This window comes from Gossypium raimondii, chromosome 13, assembly GCF_025698545.1.
Source record: "Gossypium raimondii isolate GPD5lz chromosome 13, ASM2569854v1, whole genome shotgun sequence".
Taxonomy (NCBI): Eukaryota; Viridiplantae; Streptophyta; class Magnoliopsida; order Malvales; family Malvaceae; genus Gossypium; species Gossypium raimondii.
Genome location: NC_068577.1, coordinates 24,386,530 through 24,406,533, shown reverse-complemented (window position 1 = coordinate 24,406,533; position 20,004 = coordinate 24,386,530). Strand labels below are relative to the sequence as shown.

Genomic DNA, 20,004 nt, shown 5'->3' with positions numbered 1-20,004 from the left:
AAGTATTTTAGACTTGAAAGGATGCAGAATCAACACCGATTCGAGCGACATTAAAGTATCTCATGGAGCTCTCATTTTGTTAAAAGGTAAAAGAACCGGCAGTCTTTATATTTTGGAAGGTTCTACAGTGACCGGTGAAATCGGACATCCCTCATCCTTTACAGAGTTGAATTCAACTCGTTTAGAGCGGAGGCAACTTGGTCATAGGAGGGAAAAAGGTATGACCGTTTCGTTGAAGAGAGGTTCTTTTCTGGATGCAAGTTTTGAAAAGTTAGGACACTGTGTTTGTGAAAATCAAACTCGGGTTGATTTTTAATTCGGCAGTGTACAAGTCGAAGGCTAGAAGTCTTTCAGTTTCTAAGCACAGATTCGACTCAATTAATTCTTTACATAGTTCAAGATAGGCCTGTGGCGGGCTTTGGCAAAGATGGCATTGTGAAAATATGAGTCAAGGTGGAGATTTGTTGAGTACAACTCCTATTTTAGTCAAATTTGAGAAATAATCTTTTAGTTAAACTCTGTTTATTTGTTTCAATCAAACTCTGATTAGTCTAGATTATTTTATTATTATTTGACCTATGAATTTGTTAGAACGCCGGGACCCCTACGGCGCAGCGGAAAATTAAAATATTCGGCGATCCTAACCATGGATCCATGTGTAAGGAACGAATCGGGGTGAAATAAAGGTTTCAAAATTATCGAATCTTTATTCTGAGTAGACAGCAACGCTTCAGCAATGAGTAATCTGATCTACTATTTAACCAAGCCGCAATCTATCGTGACTCCGACCTCTACGTAATCAACGCAGTTGACAATGAACGGAAGGAATCTCTAAAACTGTTTTGGAAAAACTTTTCTTTGACGGCTGCTAGACCCCAAGCAAAGAAAAAAACGGGATTTTTATATCTATTTTTAGGGTTTCTAGAAATTAAATAAATATAACTATGTTTTAAACCGAAAATTATAATTACATTAATTATAATAATGATTTCGCTAAACTATATATTTATTTGAATTTATATACTAACCAAATTCATGTTCTCATTATGCGTACAACAACCTTGTACATAATGTGTTCGATGTTTGATTATCTAATTAAATTAATTCTATAATTAATTTAATTCAAGTGACAACCAAACACAATACCAACTATGTTTTATTCCGTTCATTTCAACTACAGGGTGTGACCCTGTAGGTTTTTGTAACGTTAGCAGTAATACTAGAACGATTCCAATGTTACAAACAACGAGTGGCACCTAGCAATGTATCATTGCTACCTAAGTCATAAGAAATCAGGATTCGACATAACCTTTTTATGATTAACCTTTCATGCAATAATCCTTAAGTCTTTTATCTCTGGATTGGACACAAGTCATGGAATAGTCACATTTGCATAGTCCATTCCATGTTCCTTGATATCTTAAGTAGACTATGATATACAAATAAGTATGACATCTCATATTAGCCTATTTGAGCATGGCCATGCATTTCTAGTCTCACTCAATCAAGTGGCCTAATATATTGCTCCCATTATGTAGGAGGGACTTATCCTATATCGATCAACCATATCCCTCTACATAGATCGTGGTATATCCAACATCAGCCTTTATAGAACAACTAGTTACGGTGTACGTTTGACTGTATCAAAATATACAACTCACGATGTTGGAATTATGATGATCTCAAGTCTGAGGATCATATACATACTAATCACTATGAGTAATGTTGTGAGAATTACATAATAATCCAAGAAACATACTCATAACGGGTCAGTCCAATATGTTGTTCTTTAACACACATATTCATGCATCGATTTTGACATTCCATATCAATGACAACTCTTTATCATCAATCAACTACATGTTAGTCTTAATGCATTATTGTTGTCCTATCCAACAATAATACATGACTAAGGACCTTTTAAGAATAATCATATTACTCTCGTGACATTATTATAAAAGCAGATTATTTATACACATAGAAAAGAAACTAAAATAATAATGGTAATGCCTTATATTAATAAACATGATAAATCAAGTATGTTATTACAACCATCTCATGATTGATCTTTGGGCATACTCTAATAGAATTTAGCCTATAAATACGCTCTTTTACAACCTTAGAAAATACACCCATTAGAGATTAGAACTCATAACACATTTAGAGAATTTTGTGTTTGCGTTTTGAGGGTTCTTTGTTTTCGAGTTTTCGAGGTTTAGTTTTTATCTCCATCTTTTGTACTCTTCATTCTTTTACCATTATAATAAAATTATCTTTGCCCGTAGTTTTTTATCCTCTTTGGAGGGGTTTTTTCACGTTAAATTTGTGTGTTCAATTTCTCAATTTATTCTGCTATTTTTTTTACATGTTACTTAATCAGGTCGATCCCAACATTAAAAAATGTAAATTTTTTAATAAAATATTAATATGTATTATATAACTTTTATATATTTTTAATTAATTACTTAATCATTTTAAAGTATTTTTATATTAAATGATAACTATTTTTTAAGTTAATTAATTTCATTAGAACCATTTGAAGTATTAGTTTTACAAATAATCACACCATATTTGGATAAAATTCAAAATATCTTGTACAAGCCCAATTTAACCCTGGCCCAAGACCAAACTAAATAAATAAAATAATAGTCCAATTTACAAATCAGAATAGCCCAAACCTCAGCCCAACAGACCCAAACCCAACCTAAGCCTAGCCTAACCCATTTTCAAACACAAAAAAACAAGAAACCCTAACCCTAGGTACGCCGCACCTAGGGTCTTTTAGTCAACTGCCCCACTGCCGTCACCTGTCCTCTGCTGCCACCTGTTTCGCCGCTCGCCTGCCACTTGCACCAATTGTGCCTGCAAAAGTCAGAAAAGAAAAGACATCAAAAATAAAAATAGAAGCAAAAATTGTAAAATGGCTATATAAGGCCATTCGGACCAAATGTAATATAGGGGCTTCTTCTTTTTTACGAACATAAAAAAGGAATCAAGAAAAACGAATTTACAAGGTTTTTTTAATATTCGTTCGGTGACACTTTTATTTATTCATTTTTTTGGTTTTATTTATATACAAAAATAGAACAAAAAGAAGGTGCAGAGGATCTCACCGGAGTCGTTCCATGTACTTGCCGTCGGAGGCTTCTTCTTCGGTGACAGAATCGGTTCTTGTGAAGGCTGGTGGTCCTTTTTTCTTTTGTTTTTTGAGCATTTTGAGGCCGGATTTGAGCTTAGGGGGGTTGAGATCTAAAAAATACACATTTTTTTTTCATCTACCATGCTGCATGGTGGCATTGATGCCAAGAATCGGCATGGCACGGTGGTGGTAGCGGACCCATAGCCGAAGCAAGGGCATGCTTCAGATAAAAGAAGAGGGGAGGAGTCTTTTTTTCTTTGATGAGGCAGAAATGAAATTTTTTTAAATTTTTTTAACTTAAATAGCAATGGTAAAACGGCATCGTTTCATCCGGATCCACGTGTTTTTGTTGGAAGGGATAATTGCAACTTTAGCCATTCTGCTTTTTTAATGTTTTTTAATTACGTATTTTCTTTTTTTTAATTTTACCCCATAATTTTCTATGTTTACATTTTAGTCCATTCTAGAACAACGTCATTTTGGGAGAGAAGGGAAAATTACCCTTTCAGTCCCTCCATGTTATGCGCATGTTCAGAATGGTCCCCCCTTTTGTTTTATTTTTGATTTTGCCCCATCTCTGTTTTAAAATTCAAATTAGTCCTTTTTTATTATTCTTGTTATCTTATTGATTATTATTATTATTATCATTATTATTATTATTATTATTATTATTATTATTATATTTCTATTTATATTTACTTATTTAAATTTTAAATATATTTGTCTTATTATATATTGATATTATTATTAATTGCTTATTTATATCTTTTTCTTTCAAACTTTGTTATATATGTATATACATAGATCTTTTTATTTTTATAATTTCATTTATTTTCGTTATTGTTATTACTATCTTATTTGATTTTTATTTATTTATGTGTTCATTATTATTTTGAAAACGTTTTAGTCCTATTTGTTTATTTACTTATCATTTTGTATGCTATTGATTTGTCCTTTTATTTAACTTATCTTCGTTGCTATTGCTCGTATTATTTATGCTTACATCATCGTATTCATTTTTGTTTTGTTACGCATATTGACACCGTGTTTTATTTCTACTATTTCATGTTAGATTAATTTTATTCAATGCATAAATTATGATTTTTGAATAAGTAAAATCTCGTGTTTAGATTCGAGAAGGTTGTACCCTAACTTACGGGGTTTCGATTTTCACAATAAATCTAAATACACGAATCTTTTCAAACTCAAGTTTTAAACGATCTCGGGAATTAAGAAGGGATCGTGTCCTAACTTACTGGGCATGATCCCATTTTTTCTCAAGTTTTAAACGATCTCGGGAATTAAGAAAAGATCGCGTCCTAACTTACTGGGCATGATCCCTTTTTTAAATCCGAGATAGCTAAATATCTTTTAAATAAGAAAATTTTTGGCATTCATTCGCGCATCGAGAATTCAAGACATTGTGTCGTAACTTACTGGATTAATTCTCTTTCTCGATTAACGTGAAATATGCCTTTTTCCCGAAAATTTTCAATATTTCAACAAAGGATCGTATTTTAAATCTTTTTAAAGTTTTCAATCTTCGACACTAAGACATTAATTAATCAACTAGGTATCAATTTTGGGTGTTACGAGGGTGCTAATCCTTCCTCGTACGTAACCGACTCCCGAACCCGTTTTTCTAAATTTCATGAACCAAAATCGTTGTTTTAATAAAATTAAATTGTTTATTAAAAATAACAACTTTTCAATGTGGCCTGATCACACCTTATCAAAAAGAATTGGTGGCGACTCTTATATTCGTTTTTATTTTTAAAATCCAAATCGATTCTGTTTTTACAAAAAATGGTGTCAACATATCTATTATGAAGGATAAACGAAAGTATGAATATTTTTGTCAAATAAAAACAATTTATTTCTCACCGTGGAAGCCTCCGGTCAAAAAAAGTACCACCCGTGAATTTTGAAAATTTTCATTGCACTGAGATTTGCAATCCAAACAATTGCTTCCGTGTGTTTGATAATAGAATGAGGCTGCAAAGTGCCTCATTGGATTCAACTAGTAAACCAAAGGGGCCCTTAGCCAAAATGACAAGACACCATGCCCTTTAAATACCTCCCACCAATCAACAATTCTCTCGCTCTCTCTCTCTTCATTTTTCTTTACTTTCATAATCATAATAGTTTCTTAAAAAATCATGATAGTAAATTTAACAATAATTAAAATGTTAGTAATTATTTGATACATAAATAATGAAACAAGTAAATTGAGATTTTGTTACATTTTTTTAATTTTTTTAAATACAATTTAATGACACATGATAACTTTATAATTATCCTTAAAAGAATATACATACAAAATATTAATCTATAATGGGTTCTTTAATGTGTATCATTAATTCAAGTTTTCAATAATTTCAAATTAAAAGTAAAATTAAACCATAAAGCTCAAAATATATTTAAACTTGAACTTGTCAAATTTATATCTAAAATAAAATCCAAAATGAGAATCCGAGTTAATTTAAAGAATGGAATGTGAAATTGACTCAAAAATCAAGCTTAATCCAAACAAAAATGGATCACAACAGTAGCAAACAAAAAAAAGGAGTCCAGTAATTTGGCCTTTCTTAGGTGCGAGAGGAAGGTTACCCTTGACAACCAGTTTGATTCGTAGGAGCTTGTAAATGTATAGAGCAATCCGCCCAATGAGTGGAATATTGAGGTAGAGCCTTAGTAGAGAAAAGATGAAGCCAATAGGAAGCCAAAGCAAAGTGGAGAGGGCAGCCAAGAGAGTACGTATTTGGACTAGGTGTTCTTCGAAAAATATGATGGGGATTAGAAGCTTGTTTCTTGGTAATGTATTGCATTTGGTTATTGGCACCATGTATCCTTCCTGAACATACAAACAATGAAATCAATGTAAAAATTGCAAGCAACTCTTCATCTGGTTTTTATCTACAGTGTCAGGTATTGGTGGATGCATGTACGAATTTCCATGCAGGCAAAATTCAAGCTGGTAAAACTTTTTAGTTATTTTCATGGAAACTTTTTTTCTTTTACTAGTCAAGGCATTTAAATTGGAAGCTGAGGGCCCATTGGGCAACGTACGGTACCTAATATCACGAGGACGGTGCTGCTAGAACAAATGGTCAGAAATGTTTAGAGGAAGTGTAATACGTAGATAGGGCATGAAAATATTGTGGTTGAGTGTAACAAAATCAAACAAAAAACATTATGGATCCCCAAATGCTTTCACCTACCCTATTGCCAAACCAAAATTAGTTTTATGGTCGAGGTATTCGTAACAGAAATCCCCTGCCCCCAACGAATGCCTCTCTATGCCCCACGTTTTTTAAGAGCATTTTTCTTTTATAAAAAAATGTTTTTTTCCTACCTCATTTTTCAGATTATACATTAATTCTAAAGGAATTTAAATTTAAAAAACATAAAAATTGTAATAACAAATTAGGAAAATTTAAATTAATACATCATAATATTTTTAATTTATAAAAAAATGAAAAAAATATTTGAAGATGGCCTCATATCAATTTAGTATGTCGAGTTTTGACAAATTAATTATTCAATTAAATCTAAACTATTAAACCAAATAATTATTTTTTATCAATTGAATTTTTTATTTATTTTTATGTATAAATTACATAATAAATATAATAAGTATTGTACAACTAAAAAAAATTAGATTTAAATAGACTTGTTCAAGGATTGGGCTAGTTGTCCAAACTCAAAAGCCCGTCTAAAATTTGAGAAGGTTTGAACAAAAATGTAATGACCAAAAAAAGAGTTTAAACAATAAGAATTAGGGTCCCTTTTGATGTGCGAGTTTACCTGCGATTAGTGTAAAAATAACGGTGGCGATAAGATTAGATACTGTAGCAATATTGTAGAGTGAGACAAAAAGAAAACTAAACGTACCATACTGAAAGTAAACACCCATCCAAAGGAGCCCTTATACTTGTTTAAAATATGAACCAAGCCTGATACGACTTGGCCTGACTTCAAATTTATAATATATTATTTTTCATTTAGGTTATATATTATATTACTTATATCATATAAAACATATATATTTAGAAATTTACTAAAAGTATCGACTAACTCTTAATTTGGTTGGTATTGGTATTATTGTCAATGCAATAAAACATGAGTTTGAACATGCTAAAGAACATTTATCTTCTTATTTAAGGATTGAGGGGTTATATGCAATTCTAGGCATTATATAAAAATAAAATTACTCAAAGAAAAATATATTTAATGGTAGTACAATATATAATTAATTAATCTTAGTAAAATTATTTATTTTAAAATAAAAAATTTTATAGACCAACCTAAATGAACTTGCGTTAATAATCTAAAAATATGAATGAGTTTGAACAAAATTGAGAATTATATTCGAGCCGAGCCAAATTTATATATGTTATTAACATCATGCATAGGCCTAACCTAAATCTGATTTAACTCAAGCGTTTCAAAACTTAAAACAAATCTCAACTCATTTTTTTTAAAAACATTTTTGAATTCAATATTTTTTGTCATTAATAAAAATTAAATTACATTTTAATGGAGAGAAAATATTGAATTCATATATATATATATATATATATATATATATATATATATTAAAAGCAGACTAGGTTTCATAGGGGCAAGAGATTTGCGTTCGGAACCTATATCTACATAGCGAAGAAACAACTTGTATAGTTGGACCATAACAGTAAGGAAGGAAACATCAGAAAACGAAAAGAGAAAGGAACGAGTGTTTGGTTAACCTTGCATAATGACATGAAATCATGGTCAGTTTCTCTGTCTCCCAGTCCTAAATCTGGAAAATGTGTGCCAAATTCCTTCAAGATGGCAGCCCTTTTGTGTTCCCCTACCAGAATTCCAGGGTTCAAGGTAAATCCAGTTGCCCTGCCTGATTTTGTCAATTGCAGCTCTGTTCCAATCACCTTGTCAGCGACTAAAATTGACTTGACAAATGGTTCCACCATAATTCTAGGAGTTGCAGTAACAATATATCTTTTGCCAAAGGAGCTGAAAACTCTCCAGGTCTCTGGATGAATGTCCTTGGCATAAAGCTTTGGCAAGACAGACTTGGAAACAAGCTCAATATTTCTTATTTTTAACCCAACAAAGGAGATGAAAATGAAGGCATTATTGGCTGCAGATTCAGAGATGAACAAGTAGGTCAAATACACAAATGGAAGGGATGCTAAGAGTACAAATGCTCGTATAAGGCTTCCGGCTTCAAGAGCAATAAGCATGAAATACGGGAAAGGATTACGTGATACAAGAAGGGTCCCGTTTAAATCTGCAACCACAGTCTGATTTGATCTTCCCTCGCCGCTACATTTCCAAATTGGTTCGAAAGAACGGTGAGCCCCCATCACCATGAATGGAAGAGATGTTAATTAATGTAACTAAAACTTATGAAGGTAGAAGGGAAAGAGAGAGAGAGAGAGAGAGAGAGAGAATATTTGAGAGGAATGAGTAAGATGGCAATGATATTGTTGAAAGCAATAGCTTGCAAGTGATTATCGTTTATAAAGACAAGTCAGTTTCTCTTTTCTTTAAATTTGGGCAATTGTGAAGAAGGTTCCCAATAGTTTGGAGGTCGATAGCGACCCCTACATTTCATTCAAGTAGCTCACTTTTTAGTTTCAACCCCTCGTTAAATTTCTTTTTGGCTCGAGTTGAAGTGAAAAGTCAGGCTTATTCGTGTATTTTTGCTTCTCTGTGCAAGGGAAATAGATATTAATTCTTAGTTATTAATAATTACACGGACTTCAACTTTTTATAAATAGCCTAAAGTTTAAGTGATTGGACAAAACTCTTCCACCCCTTTTGCCCTGCCTATAATATTTTGACATGTGTTTTTTTTAATCATATTAACTTTTCAACTTTCAATTTACTAGTCTTCTTTTAAATTTCTTCCGTATTGAAGCATTGGCATGTTTATCGGTTCTCCAATTTGTTGCGAATCTCATTCTTATTTAATAATATTAGGAGATGGAACAAATATAAAAAGAATTTTAGAATTTATTGGTATGATTTCTATTCATAGAAATTTTCATATTTCTTCATAGACATCTTTTTATTGGTGTCTTTTATGAATCATAATATCTTTAAAAGACACATAATTATTTATCTAATATTATAATTATTCAAGTAATATTGTTTGAATAGTTATAATTTTTGTTGAAAATCAAGTGATATAACTTTTGAGCAATAACCAAAATATTTAACTTTTGATTAATTACACATTTTCATTATAGTTATTGGAACACAATCAATATTTGAAAATGTTCCAACAATCTCCCCCCATTACAAAATATTTTAGATTTTTCTATTCTTGGAAATCAATTTGCATAAATGAAGGTGTCTTACGACTGAACATTCACTTAGTGAAAACATGTTAACATTAATCAAAATTGCATGGTAGACTAAGCTTTGAACCATTTGATTAACTCTCACACAATGATTTCAACATTAGGCAATGCATAGTATCTAGGGACACTATTATGGCCATGAGTGTTTTCAGAGTCAAGCCCTTAAAAGCGACCACACTTCCACTCACATAGGTAAATCCCATCAATAGTGTTCCCGTAAACATATTTATGTTAAGTGTCCATTAAATGTACATTACTCATCCTTCCCTTATCATTACGGGTACCTAACACTTTAATCTTAGTATGGATTTATTTACAGTGCTATCAGTCACATGCTAATGATGTACTTTGTCTCATTGAACTTAAAACATGACGTTATACCAAGCGTTGAGTCGAGTTTCCATCATGGGTGACTCTAATTAATGGCTTGAGCCTCATCCCTTTTGAGGTCTTGTTGAGTACATCTCTAGCAAGACTTTTTGTCAAAGGATCCGCCAAATTTCACTTGACCTCACATAATTAATAGTGATCACTCCATCAGAGATTAATTGTCGAACATAGCTATGTCTTAATCCAATGTGTCTAAACTTTCTATTATATACTTGGCTGTATGCCTTTTTGGGAGTAGCCTCACTATCACAATAGATAGAAATAAGTGAAATTGGTTTAGGCCATAGAGCCACTAATTAATTACAATTTAATTAAGCTAAAAGAGAAACAATGTTCAACCAAAAATCCATTGTATGTCTTCAATTGATCAGCCGTTCATTGAGGTGATCGAATGTGCCTTAATGCTTAAGCTGAATGATTAGGTTAATGTAGCTAAAACTTGAATTGAAAGCTGTCTTGAGGATGTTGAATGCATGTACAGCACATGTATGTGGATGAATCAACCGAACGGTCTAGGGTGTGAACATTAAGCATGGAATTGCTACTTGAATATTGAATGATCAGCTCACAACTATTGGCTCTTTGTTTTCATGAAAAGTCAGCTGGAGGATGCACCAAGCAGCTCTTAAGGTACATGCACAATCGGGTGCATGAATCCTTCATTAATTAGCTACAATGTATCGGCAAGATACATGAACATCCAGCTGAATAATAACTCCCTTCATTCATGCATATTCAGGCACGTTGCTCTTTATTTAATTGGCTTCAATGTATCAGCTAAGTACATGGATGTTCAGCTAAATTCAGCTCCCCAACATTCATGCACAATTCAGGTGCATGCTCCATATTTAATGAGCTCTAATGAATCAACAAGATTCATGTATATTTAGCCGCATAGATGGATGTGAGCTGCTCCTTTCCAGCAACTTGTAAGAAACAATTAAACACACACACGGTTAAGCTTCAATAGGACAAATTAAACACAAATAAATATGTATTTGACTAGGACAAAATTAAATAAGCTGATTAGCTACTCATGCATTAAATCGGTCCAAAAATGAGACACATTAATAAATCTGAAATAAACATGCTTTAGATGTCGTCCTAACTAGTACACATTTAATTAACTAAAGCAAACATTCAAAACTGGTAATTAAAACTGTAGGAAAATAAACTAAATAATTAAAAATGTCTAAGTTTAGCTAGCTGAGTTAACTAGCTAATTTCGAATTCAGCCTTAAACAAATTGTAGATGTTCCTTGTGGAATCATCTAACACTTGATTAGCAAACTCCTTTGCAGCTTTCTCCCACACTCGATCCACTAAAGTTGAGATTGACTCTTTAAACCGTTTAGCTCGAGCTCGAGTGATTGGTCCAATAAGAAGTTCGATAGAATCTTGATTGGAGTCAGCTGAGTCCTTGGGCGATTCAGTATCATACATCATAAAGAAAATTTATTAACCATTCTGCTTCTTTAAATGCATCAGCTAATGCAATAAATTCGACTTCCATGGTGGAATCAATAATCCATGTTTGTTGCTTGGAACCCCAAGAAATGACTCATCTGCCAACAATGAAGATCCTTTTTACTAGTAGAAGCATGATCTTCCAAACTTGTAATCCAACTAGCATCCGAATACCCTTCTAAAGCTAAAGGATATCCATTATAGCACAACTCATAGTTAATAGTTTTCTTTAAGTACCTAAGTACTCTATTCAAATCTTACCAATGCAAACTACTTGGATTACTTGTGTACCTACTCAATTTTCCAATGGTATATGCAATATATGGTCTTGTACAAGTCATTATGTACATAAGACAACCAATTAGACTTGCATATTTCAATTGATCAATTTTCCTACCAGCATTAGATACTAATTTTATTTGAGGACCCATGGGTATAGATGTTGGTATAGAATTGAAAAGATCAAACTTTTTAAACACCTTTTCAATGTAATGTGATTGTGATAAAACTATAGTGCTTTCCTTTAGGGTTATTTTAATCCCAAGAATAACATCTGGTACACCCATATCCTTCATAGCAAATTTGTTTGACAAGAATTTCTTTGTGTTTTATATTTGTTTCAAATCCATGCCAAATATGAGCATGTCATCTACATATAAGCAAATTATGACACCTTTTCCATTTTCAAATTTGCTATATATGCACTTATTAGATTCATTTATTTTATAGCTATTAACTAGAAAAACCTTGTCAAACTTTTAGTTCCATTGCTTTGGTACTTTTTTAAGTCCATATAGAGATGTAACAAGATTACATACCTTATGCTCTTATCATGAAACAACAAATCCTTCCGGTTGTTCCATGTACACTTCCTCTTCCAATTCACCATTTAAAAATACAGTTTTAACATCCATTTGGTGAACAACCAAATTATACATTGAGGTAAGTGATATTAAGAGTATATCGTAGCAATTCTTGCTACTAGATCATAGGTATCAAAGTAATAAATACCTTGTTTTTATGTAAAACATTTGGCTACCAGCCTTGTTTTCAATTTATCAATGGTTCCGTTGACCTTCATTTTCTTTTTAAAGATCTATTACAACTTATTAGTTTGGAACCCGGTGAAAGATCAACTAAGATCCAAGTTTGATTTCCCATTATTGATCCAATCACATCATTTATTGCTTCTTTCCAAAAAAGTAAAGTCTTGAGATATCATTACCTCTTCAAATGTAATAGGATCGATTTTGTATTATAACAATAATGTATCTTATTGCCTATACTTTCACTTTTTCCTTCTATAAGGAACATAATGAAATATGGTATAAAATCTTGGACCTTTTAATCTTTTTACTTTTTAATTCGTGGCAAGATTCATCATTATTATCAAATTGTTCCAATGGAATCTCATTCTTATTTGAAGAATGAATTAATTGTTGTGGTTATAATTGTCTTGAAATAGAATTAAATCTATTTTTATAAAAAATAACATCTCTTGGTTCACTAATAGTATTAATTGAAATTGAATCTGTAACACCCCTAACCTGTATCTATCATCGGGACAGGGTTACGGAGCATTATCAAAATTTACAGAACATGTAACAGGCATTTCATATCATTTAACGTTCATTTTAGAAATCAATCATAATGTCCCTTATATGAGCCCTCGAGGCCCAAAACATTCATTAGAAACAAGTCAGAACTAAACCGGGTACTCAAAATTTTTTCTGAAAAATATCAAAATTTTTCAAATGTGCAGGGTACACACGCCCGTGTGGTCAGGCCGTGTGTCTCACATGGTCAAGAGACAAGCCCGTGTCTCAGGCCATGTCGGTATTTGAAATAGGGACACACGGCCGTGTCCAGTCTGTGTCCATACCCATGTAACTCTCTGACTTGGGCCACACGGCCAAGTTGTGCTAGGCCGTGTGAACATAATAACTTGCATTAAATAGGTGCAGGGGTCACATGGCTGAGTCACACGCCTGTGTCCTAGGCAGTGTAAATACCTGGGCATTCTATTTTGAAATTTTAAAGATGTATGGGACACACGGCCAAACCACACACCCATGTGCTAGGCCGTGTGTCACAAACGGTTATGACACACACTCGTGTCTCTGCCCGTGTGGACGAAAATAGGTTATTTTCCAAGCCACATTTCTCACTCAATTTGCCTTCCACCTACATTAACACTTTAACACACTCACAAGCCAATACAAGATCCTCAATTCAAGCCAAAATCAAGTTTTATACTTAATATTTCATAACTTATATTCAAATATCCAAACTTACCAAATTAACCATATGCACATATATGCACATTTTACCAATTTCACTAACTCAAACCATGCTTCAATATACCTATTTTTTAATCATCATTTAGCTATTTCAAACACATATCAAGCATAATAATGACACACATGCACAAGCTATTTTTATAGCTATTTACAACAAAATACTTCAAATTTATGGGCTCGGTCAACCAGTACCACAAATTTTTTTAATTCAAGAATCCCAACTAACAACATTATGTATTTATTTAAACATTCTTCAAAACGTTTGCACATGGCGATTTCATTCAGGATAAATTCTCCGGCATTTTACTCAGTCAGACAAATTCTTGTTCATACTCAGATACAGTCATGTGACCCTGTTTAAGCTCTAAAAATTCCTTTCGTTTCTAATTAAGGAATCTCTGACTGATATATTTCTTTTTAAACTAAGTTTGGATAAATTCCCATGTGACCCTCTCTTTAGGTACAATAGAAATTAAGGTATTCCACCACTGGTAAGCTGAGTCTTTTAACAGAGATATAACACATTTTAGACATTCAACCGGTGTACAAGATAATTCATCCAAAACTCTGATAGTATTTTCCAACCAGAGTTCAGCTATTTCAGGATCATTTTCAGCGGTAGCTCTGAATTCTTCTGCCTTATATTTAAGAATTTTGTCTACAAGAGGCTTACCAGTTCTAACAAGTTCTATACCTTATGGCATATCAGGAACCAGTTGAGAAGCATGAGGGGATGGAGGTTGTTGTACAGTCGAATTTGTTCTTACAAATTTAGTAAACCATTCGTTCATCGTTTGAAAGAAGGCTTCTTTAGCCTCCCCTTCTCGGCCCTCAAATATGGGCTTTCTACTACTTGAGGTTGCTCCTTGTACAGAAGCTTTAGCATTACTTTCAGCTGTTTCAGATTTAGCTCGGTTGGATGACATTGCTATATGAAAAATATGTTTTAAAATGGTTAGGAGATATCACACTATCACAGGTTATATAATGGCATGTATAGCTAGACATGTAAATGCTACATTAGTCTGAGAATCAACTAAATCGTAGCTTTGATACCAATAAATGTAACACCCCTAACCCGTATATGTCATTGTAGTAGGGTTACAAAGCATTACCGAAATTTACAGAACATGTAACATGTATTTCATATCATTTAGCGTTCATTTTAGAAATCAATCATAATGTCCCTTATACGAGCCCTCGAGGCCCAAAACATACATTAGAAACAAGTCGGGACTAAACCGGGTACTCAAATTTTTTTTTGAAAAATATCAAAATTTTTCGAAGGTGCAGGGTACACACCCATATCTCAGGCCGTGTGGGTATTTAAAATAAGGACACACGGCCGTGTCCAACCGTGTAACTCTCTAACTTAGGTCACACGGCCAAGTCACACACTCGTGTGCTAGGCCGTGTGAACATAATAACTTGTATTAAATAGTTGCAGGGGTCACATGGCCAAGTTACACGCCCGTGTGCTAGGTCATGTAAAAATACCTAGGCATTCTATTTTGAAATTTTAAAGATGCATGGGACACATGGCCAAACCACACGCCTATTGACTAGGCCATATGTCGCACACAGTTGTGATACACGCTCATGTCTCTGCCCTTGTAGAAGAAAATAGGCTATTTTTCAAGCCACATTTCTCACTCAGTTTGCCTTCCACATACATTAACACTTTAACACACTCACAAGCAAATACAAGATCTTCAATTTAAGCTAAAATCAAGTTTTATACTTAACATTTCATAACTTATATTAAAATTTCCAAACTTACAAAATTAACCATATGCACATACGTGCACATTTTATCAATTTCACTAATTCAAACCATGCTTTGATATACCTATTGTTTAATCATTATTTAACCATTTCAAACACATATCAAACATGATAATGACACATATATATCAAAATGCACTGTGCACAAGCCATTTTAATGGCTATTTCCAACAAAATACTTATAAGCCAACACTGGCCAATTTACCCTATACATGTCATTATAACCAAATTTAGTTCTTTATATGTACCAAAATGCACCAATGGATAATGTGGTGATATCTCCGCCAAGCTTCCAACCAACGAGCTTCCGATTTACTATAAAACAGGGGAAATAAAACAAGGAAAGCTTTAAAGCTTTGTAAGTTTGTATAACAGGAAATTAACTTACCATTTAATTCACATTTAAGGTAAGCTAAATAAACATGCTCAAACCAATTTGGCCAAATGCCTAATTACATATCCTCATCAAGCATGTTAGTCATGTAATTCACATATAACTCATAGTCACAAATGTACAGAGTCATAGGCAAGTTTCGTACACATGTATCTTATATTTCATTTTTCAACACATCAAGTAAAATCATTTTTATGTATTACAGACATATATGGATAATATTTCATATCGGATTCACTTTTTCTTATTCAGAACATTGCCCGTTGAATTATTTTTAATATCGATTGATACACAGGTGGTACAGACGAAGTGTACAAATCTGTAATCCATCAATTCTTGTATTATCCGTCAATTCATATTCGGGAATGCTCATAAAAGCACATAAATAGGAAGCTCTCTCTCGAGCCATATAACGGAAAGCTCATGTGAGCCATGTAATGGGAAGCTCATGAGAGCTGTAATCAAGGAGTTCAAGCGAGACAATATCGGGAAGCTCCGGAGAGCCATGAATATGGAAGCTCATAAGAGCTGCGTTGTGTCCACAACACATGCAGGATCACAACCAATCGGGATGCCCTAGAAGAGCTATTAATGGGAAGCTCGCAAGAACCATATAATGGGAAGCTCGTGAGAGCCAAAATTGGGATGCTCATGAGAGCTAATAACGGGACGCTCTTTCAAGCTATGGTGTGTCCGCAACATATGCAGTACCAATTCGGGAACCCTATATCCATCGAATTTTATTTGTTCAAACGCGATTTCATACTTGTCGGACTTTGGCGGATATTATTGATTTTCATACATGGTAATTATATAATACACATACACAATTGTTCAGTTCAAACAAATAAATATACAATTTAGTTACACAAACTTACCTCGACAATGTTCGTGAACTTGTAAGCTACTAATCCGATACTTATTCTTTACCTCGATCTAGCTCCGCATTAAGTCTATCTGGATCTATACGAATGAATTTAACATCAATTTATATTCAACTCAATTCAATTCACATCTTTGGCAAAATTGCCCTATACTTTTAATTACTTACGATTTTATCCCTAGGCTGAAAAAATGAAATTCATGCAATTTAATCCTTATTCCAAGCCTAGCCAATTTTCACATATAACAATAGCAACCCATGTATTTCATAAAATTTATAATTTTTCCATAAATTTTACATTTTTTTCAATTTAGTCCCTCAATCTTAATTTCATCAAAATTCTCTTTACAATAGTTTTTTTTATCTATCAACAACCTTACATGTTCTACCATAAAACTTCATAATTCATGCATAATCATCCATCGCAAAACCCTAGTACTTTGATAACTTTGCAAATTAATCCCTGAGATAGCTATATTAAGCCATTACGATCTTGGAAACATGAAAATTATTAAAAACGGGATAAAAATACTTACCAAATTAAGCCAAATAAGCTTGCTACCTTAAACCTCTTCTAACTAGGGTTTTTATGTATTTAGTTTGGGAAAGATGATATAAAATGATGATATTTTTATTTTTAATTAATTTATCATCTTTTATTATTTCATCTTTCCAATTTATTCATTTTCTTTATTTAATTTTCCATTGATGAATCATCATACTTATCTACTAACACTTCCAAATGGTCTATTTTCCATATAAGAACCTCTAATTTTGAATTCCATAGCTATTTGATCCCTTTAGATACTAGAATTCAACTTTTGTATTTTATGCAATTTGATCATTTCCATCTAATTAGACATGTAACTGATAAAATTTCTTTACGAAATTTTCATACGACATTTCTACCATAATGCAGACCATGAAATAATATTAAAATAATTTTCTTCCAGACTCGAATTTGTGCTCCCAAAACTACTATTCTGATTTCATAGAAAACGGGCTGTTACAACTCTTCCCGTTAAGAAATTTTCGTCCTCGAAAATCTTACAAGTAAAGAGGTCTAGATATTGCTTTCTCATTGTTTCCTCAGGTTCCCAGGTAGCTTCTTCTATCCCGTGTCGTTGCCAAAGGACTTTTACTAAAGCTACCATTTTATTTCTCAATTCTTTCGTCTCACGTGCTAGAATTTTGATTAGTTCTTCACTGTAAATCTGTCAGGCTAAATTTCAACATTTCTTGGATAAATAAAGTGTGAAGGGTCTAAATCGATATCGCCGTAACATAGACACGTGAAAGACATTATGAGTCCTGTCAAGTTCTGGTGGTAGTGACAATCTGTATGCAACAGGTCTAATTCTTTCAATAACCTCATACGGCCCAATAAATCGCGAACTTAGTTTTCCGTTACGATCAAATCGAAGAACTTTCTTCCAAGGTGAAACTTTCAAAAATACTTTGTCACTAACTTGATATTCTATTTCTTTCCGTTTAAGATCCGCATAGGATTTCTAACGATCAAAAGTTGTTTTTAAACTATCTTGGATCACTTTCAATTTTTCTTCAGTTTCACGGATCAAATCAACTCCACATATCATTTTCTCACTGAGCTTAGTCCAATACAATGGAGTTCTACATTTACGACCATACAGAGCCTCAGACGGTGCCATCTTTATGCTTAACTGATAACTATTATTTTATGTGAATTCGACTAACGGTAGATACTTTTCCCAATTACCTTCGAATTCTAAAATACAACATCGGAGCATATTTTCTAAAATTTGTATTACATGTTTGGACTAACCATCAGTTTGAGGATGAAATACGGTACTAAAATGCAACTGCGTACCTAGAGCTTCCTATAGCTTTTCCCAGAATCGGGATGTAAACCGCAGATCTCTATCAAAAATAATAGAAACTAGCACACCATGTAATCTGACAATCTCATAAACATAAAATTCTGCTAATCTGTCCAGGGAGAAGTCCATACGTACCGAAATAAAGTGTGCAAACTTCGTCAAATGATCAACGATTACCCAAATGACATTTTTCTTTTTCAGAAATAGGGCTAACCCTGATACAAAGTCCATAGTGACTCTATCCCATTTCCATTCCGGTATCGTCAAAGGCTGTAATAACCCTGAAGGTACCTGATGTTCAGCTTTAACTAGCTGACATATTAAACATCTAGATACGAATTCATTGCTCGTAAAACAAACAGAGATTTTCTACTCAGAGCATCTGCAACCACATTTGCTTTTCCGAGATGATAATCAACAACCAGATCATAATCTTTCAACAATTCAAGCCATCTGAGCTGTCTCAGATTCAAATCTTTCTGTGACATCAAATACTTTAAACTTTTATGATCGGTGAATATATAACATTTTTCACCACACATATAGTGTCGTAAGATTTTTAGTGCAAATACAATAGTTGCTAGTTCTAAATCATGTATCGGGTAATTCTTTTCTTGTGGTTTAAGCTGTCTCAAGCCGTGTGGATATTTGAAATAGGGGCACACGACCGTGTCCAGCCCGTGTCCGTACCCATGTAACTCTATGACTTGGGTCACAATGCCAAGTCATACGCTCGTGTGCTAGGCCGTGTGAACAAAATAACTTGCATTAAATAGGTGCAGGGGTCACATTGCCAAGTTACACGACCGTGTGCTAGATTGTGTGAAAATACCTGGGCATTTTGTTTTGAAATTTTAAAGATGCATGGGACACACGGTCAAACCACACGCCCATGTGCTAGGCCATGTGTCACACACGGTTGTGACAAACACCTGTGTCTCTACTCGTGTGGACGAAAATAGGCTATTTTCTAAGCCACATTTCTCACTCAATTTGCCTTCCACCTATATTAACACTTTAACACACTTACAAGCCAATACAAGATCTTAAATTCAAGCCAAAATCAAGTTTTATACTTAACATTTCATAACTTATATTCAAATATCCAAACTTACCAAATTAACCATATGCACATATATGCACATTTTACCAATTTCACTAACTCAAACCATGCTTCAATATACCTATTGTTTAATCTTCATTTAGCCATGACAAACACATATCAAGCATGATAATGACACATATATATCAAAATACACTATGCACAAGCCATTTTAATGGCTATTTACAACAAAATCCTTATAAGCCAACATTAGCCAATTTACTCTATACATGCCATTATAACAAAAATTAGTTTTTTATATGTACCGAAATGAGCCGATGGATAGTGTGATGATATCTCCGCCAAGCTTCCAACCC

General features: G+C 33.2%; 1 protein-coding gene across 1 annotated transcript; it reads right to left on the bottom strand.

Moving 5' to 3' along the window:
• Positions 1-2,781: 2,781 nt before the first annotated feature.
• Positions 2,782-8,607, bottom strand: LOC105786890 (glycerol-3-phosphate 2-O-acyltransferase 6). The gene is made up of 3 exons (XM_012613364.2): positions 7,888-8,607; positions 5,697-5,993; positions 2,782-2,862 (listed from the first exon to the last, which is right to left on the bottom strand). Exons 1-3 carry the CDS (start codon positions 8,509-8,511, stop codon positions 2,782-2,784), a joined length of 1,002 nt encoding a protein of 333 aa, XP_012468818.2. The 5' UTR covers positions 8,512-8,607.
• Between the last annotated feature and the right edge of the window lie 11,397 nt (positions 8,608-20,004).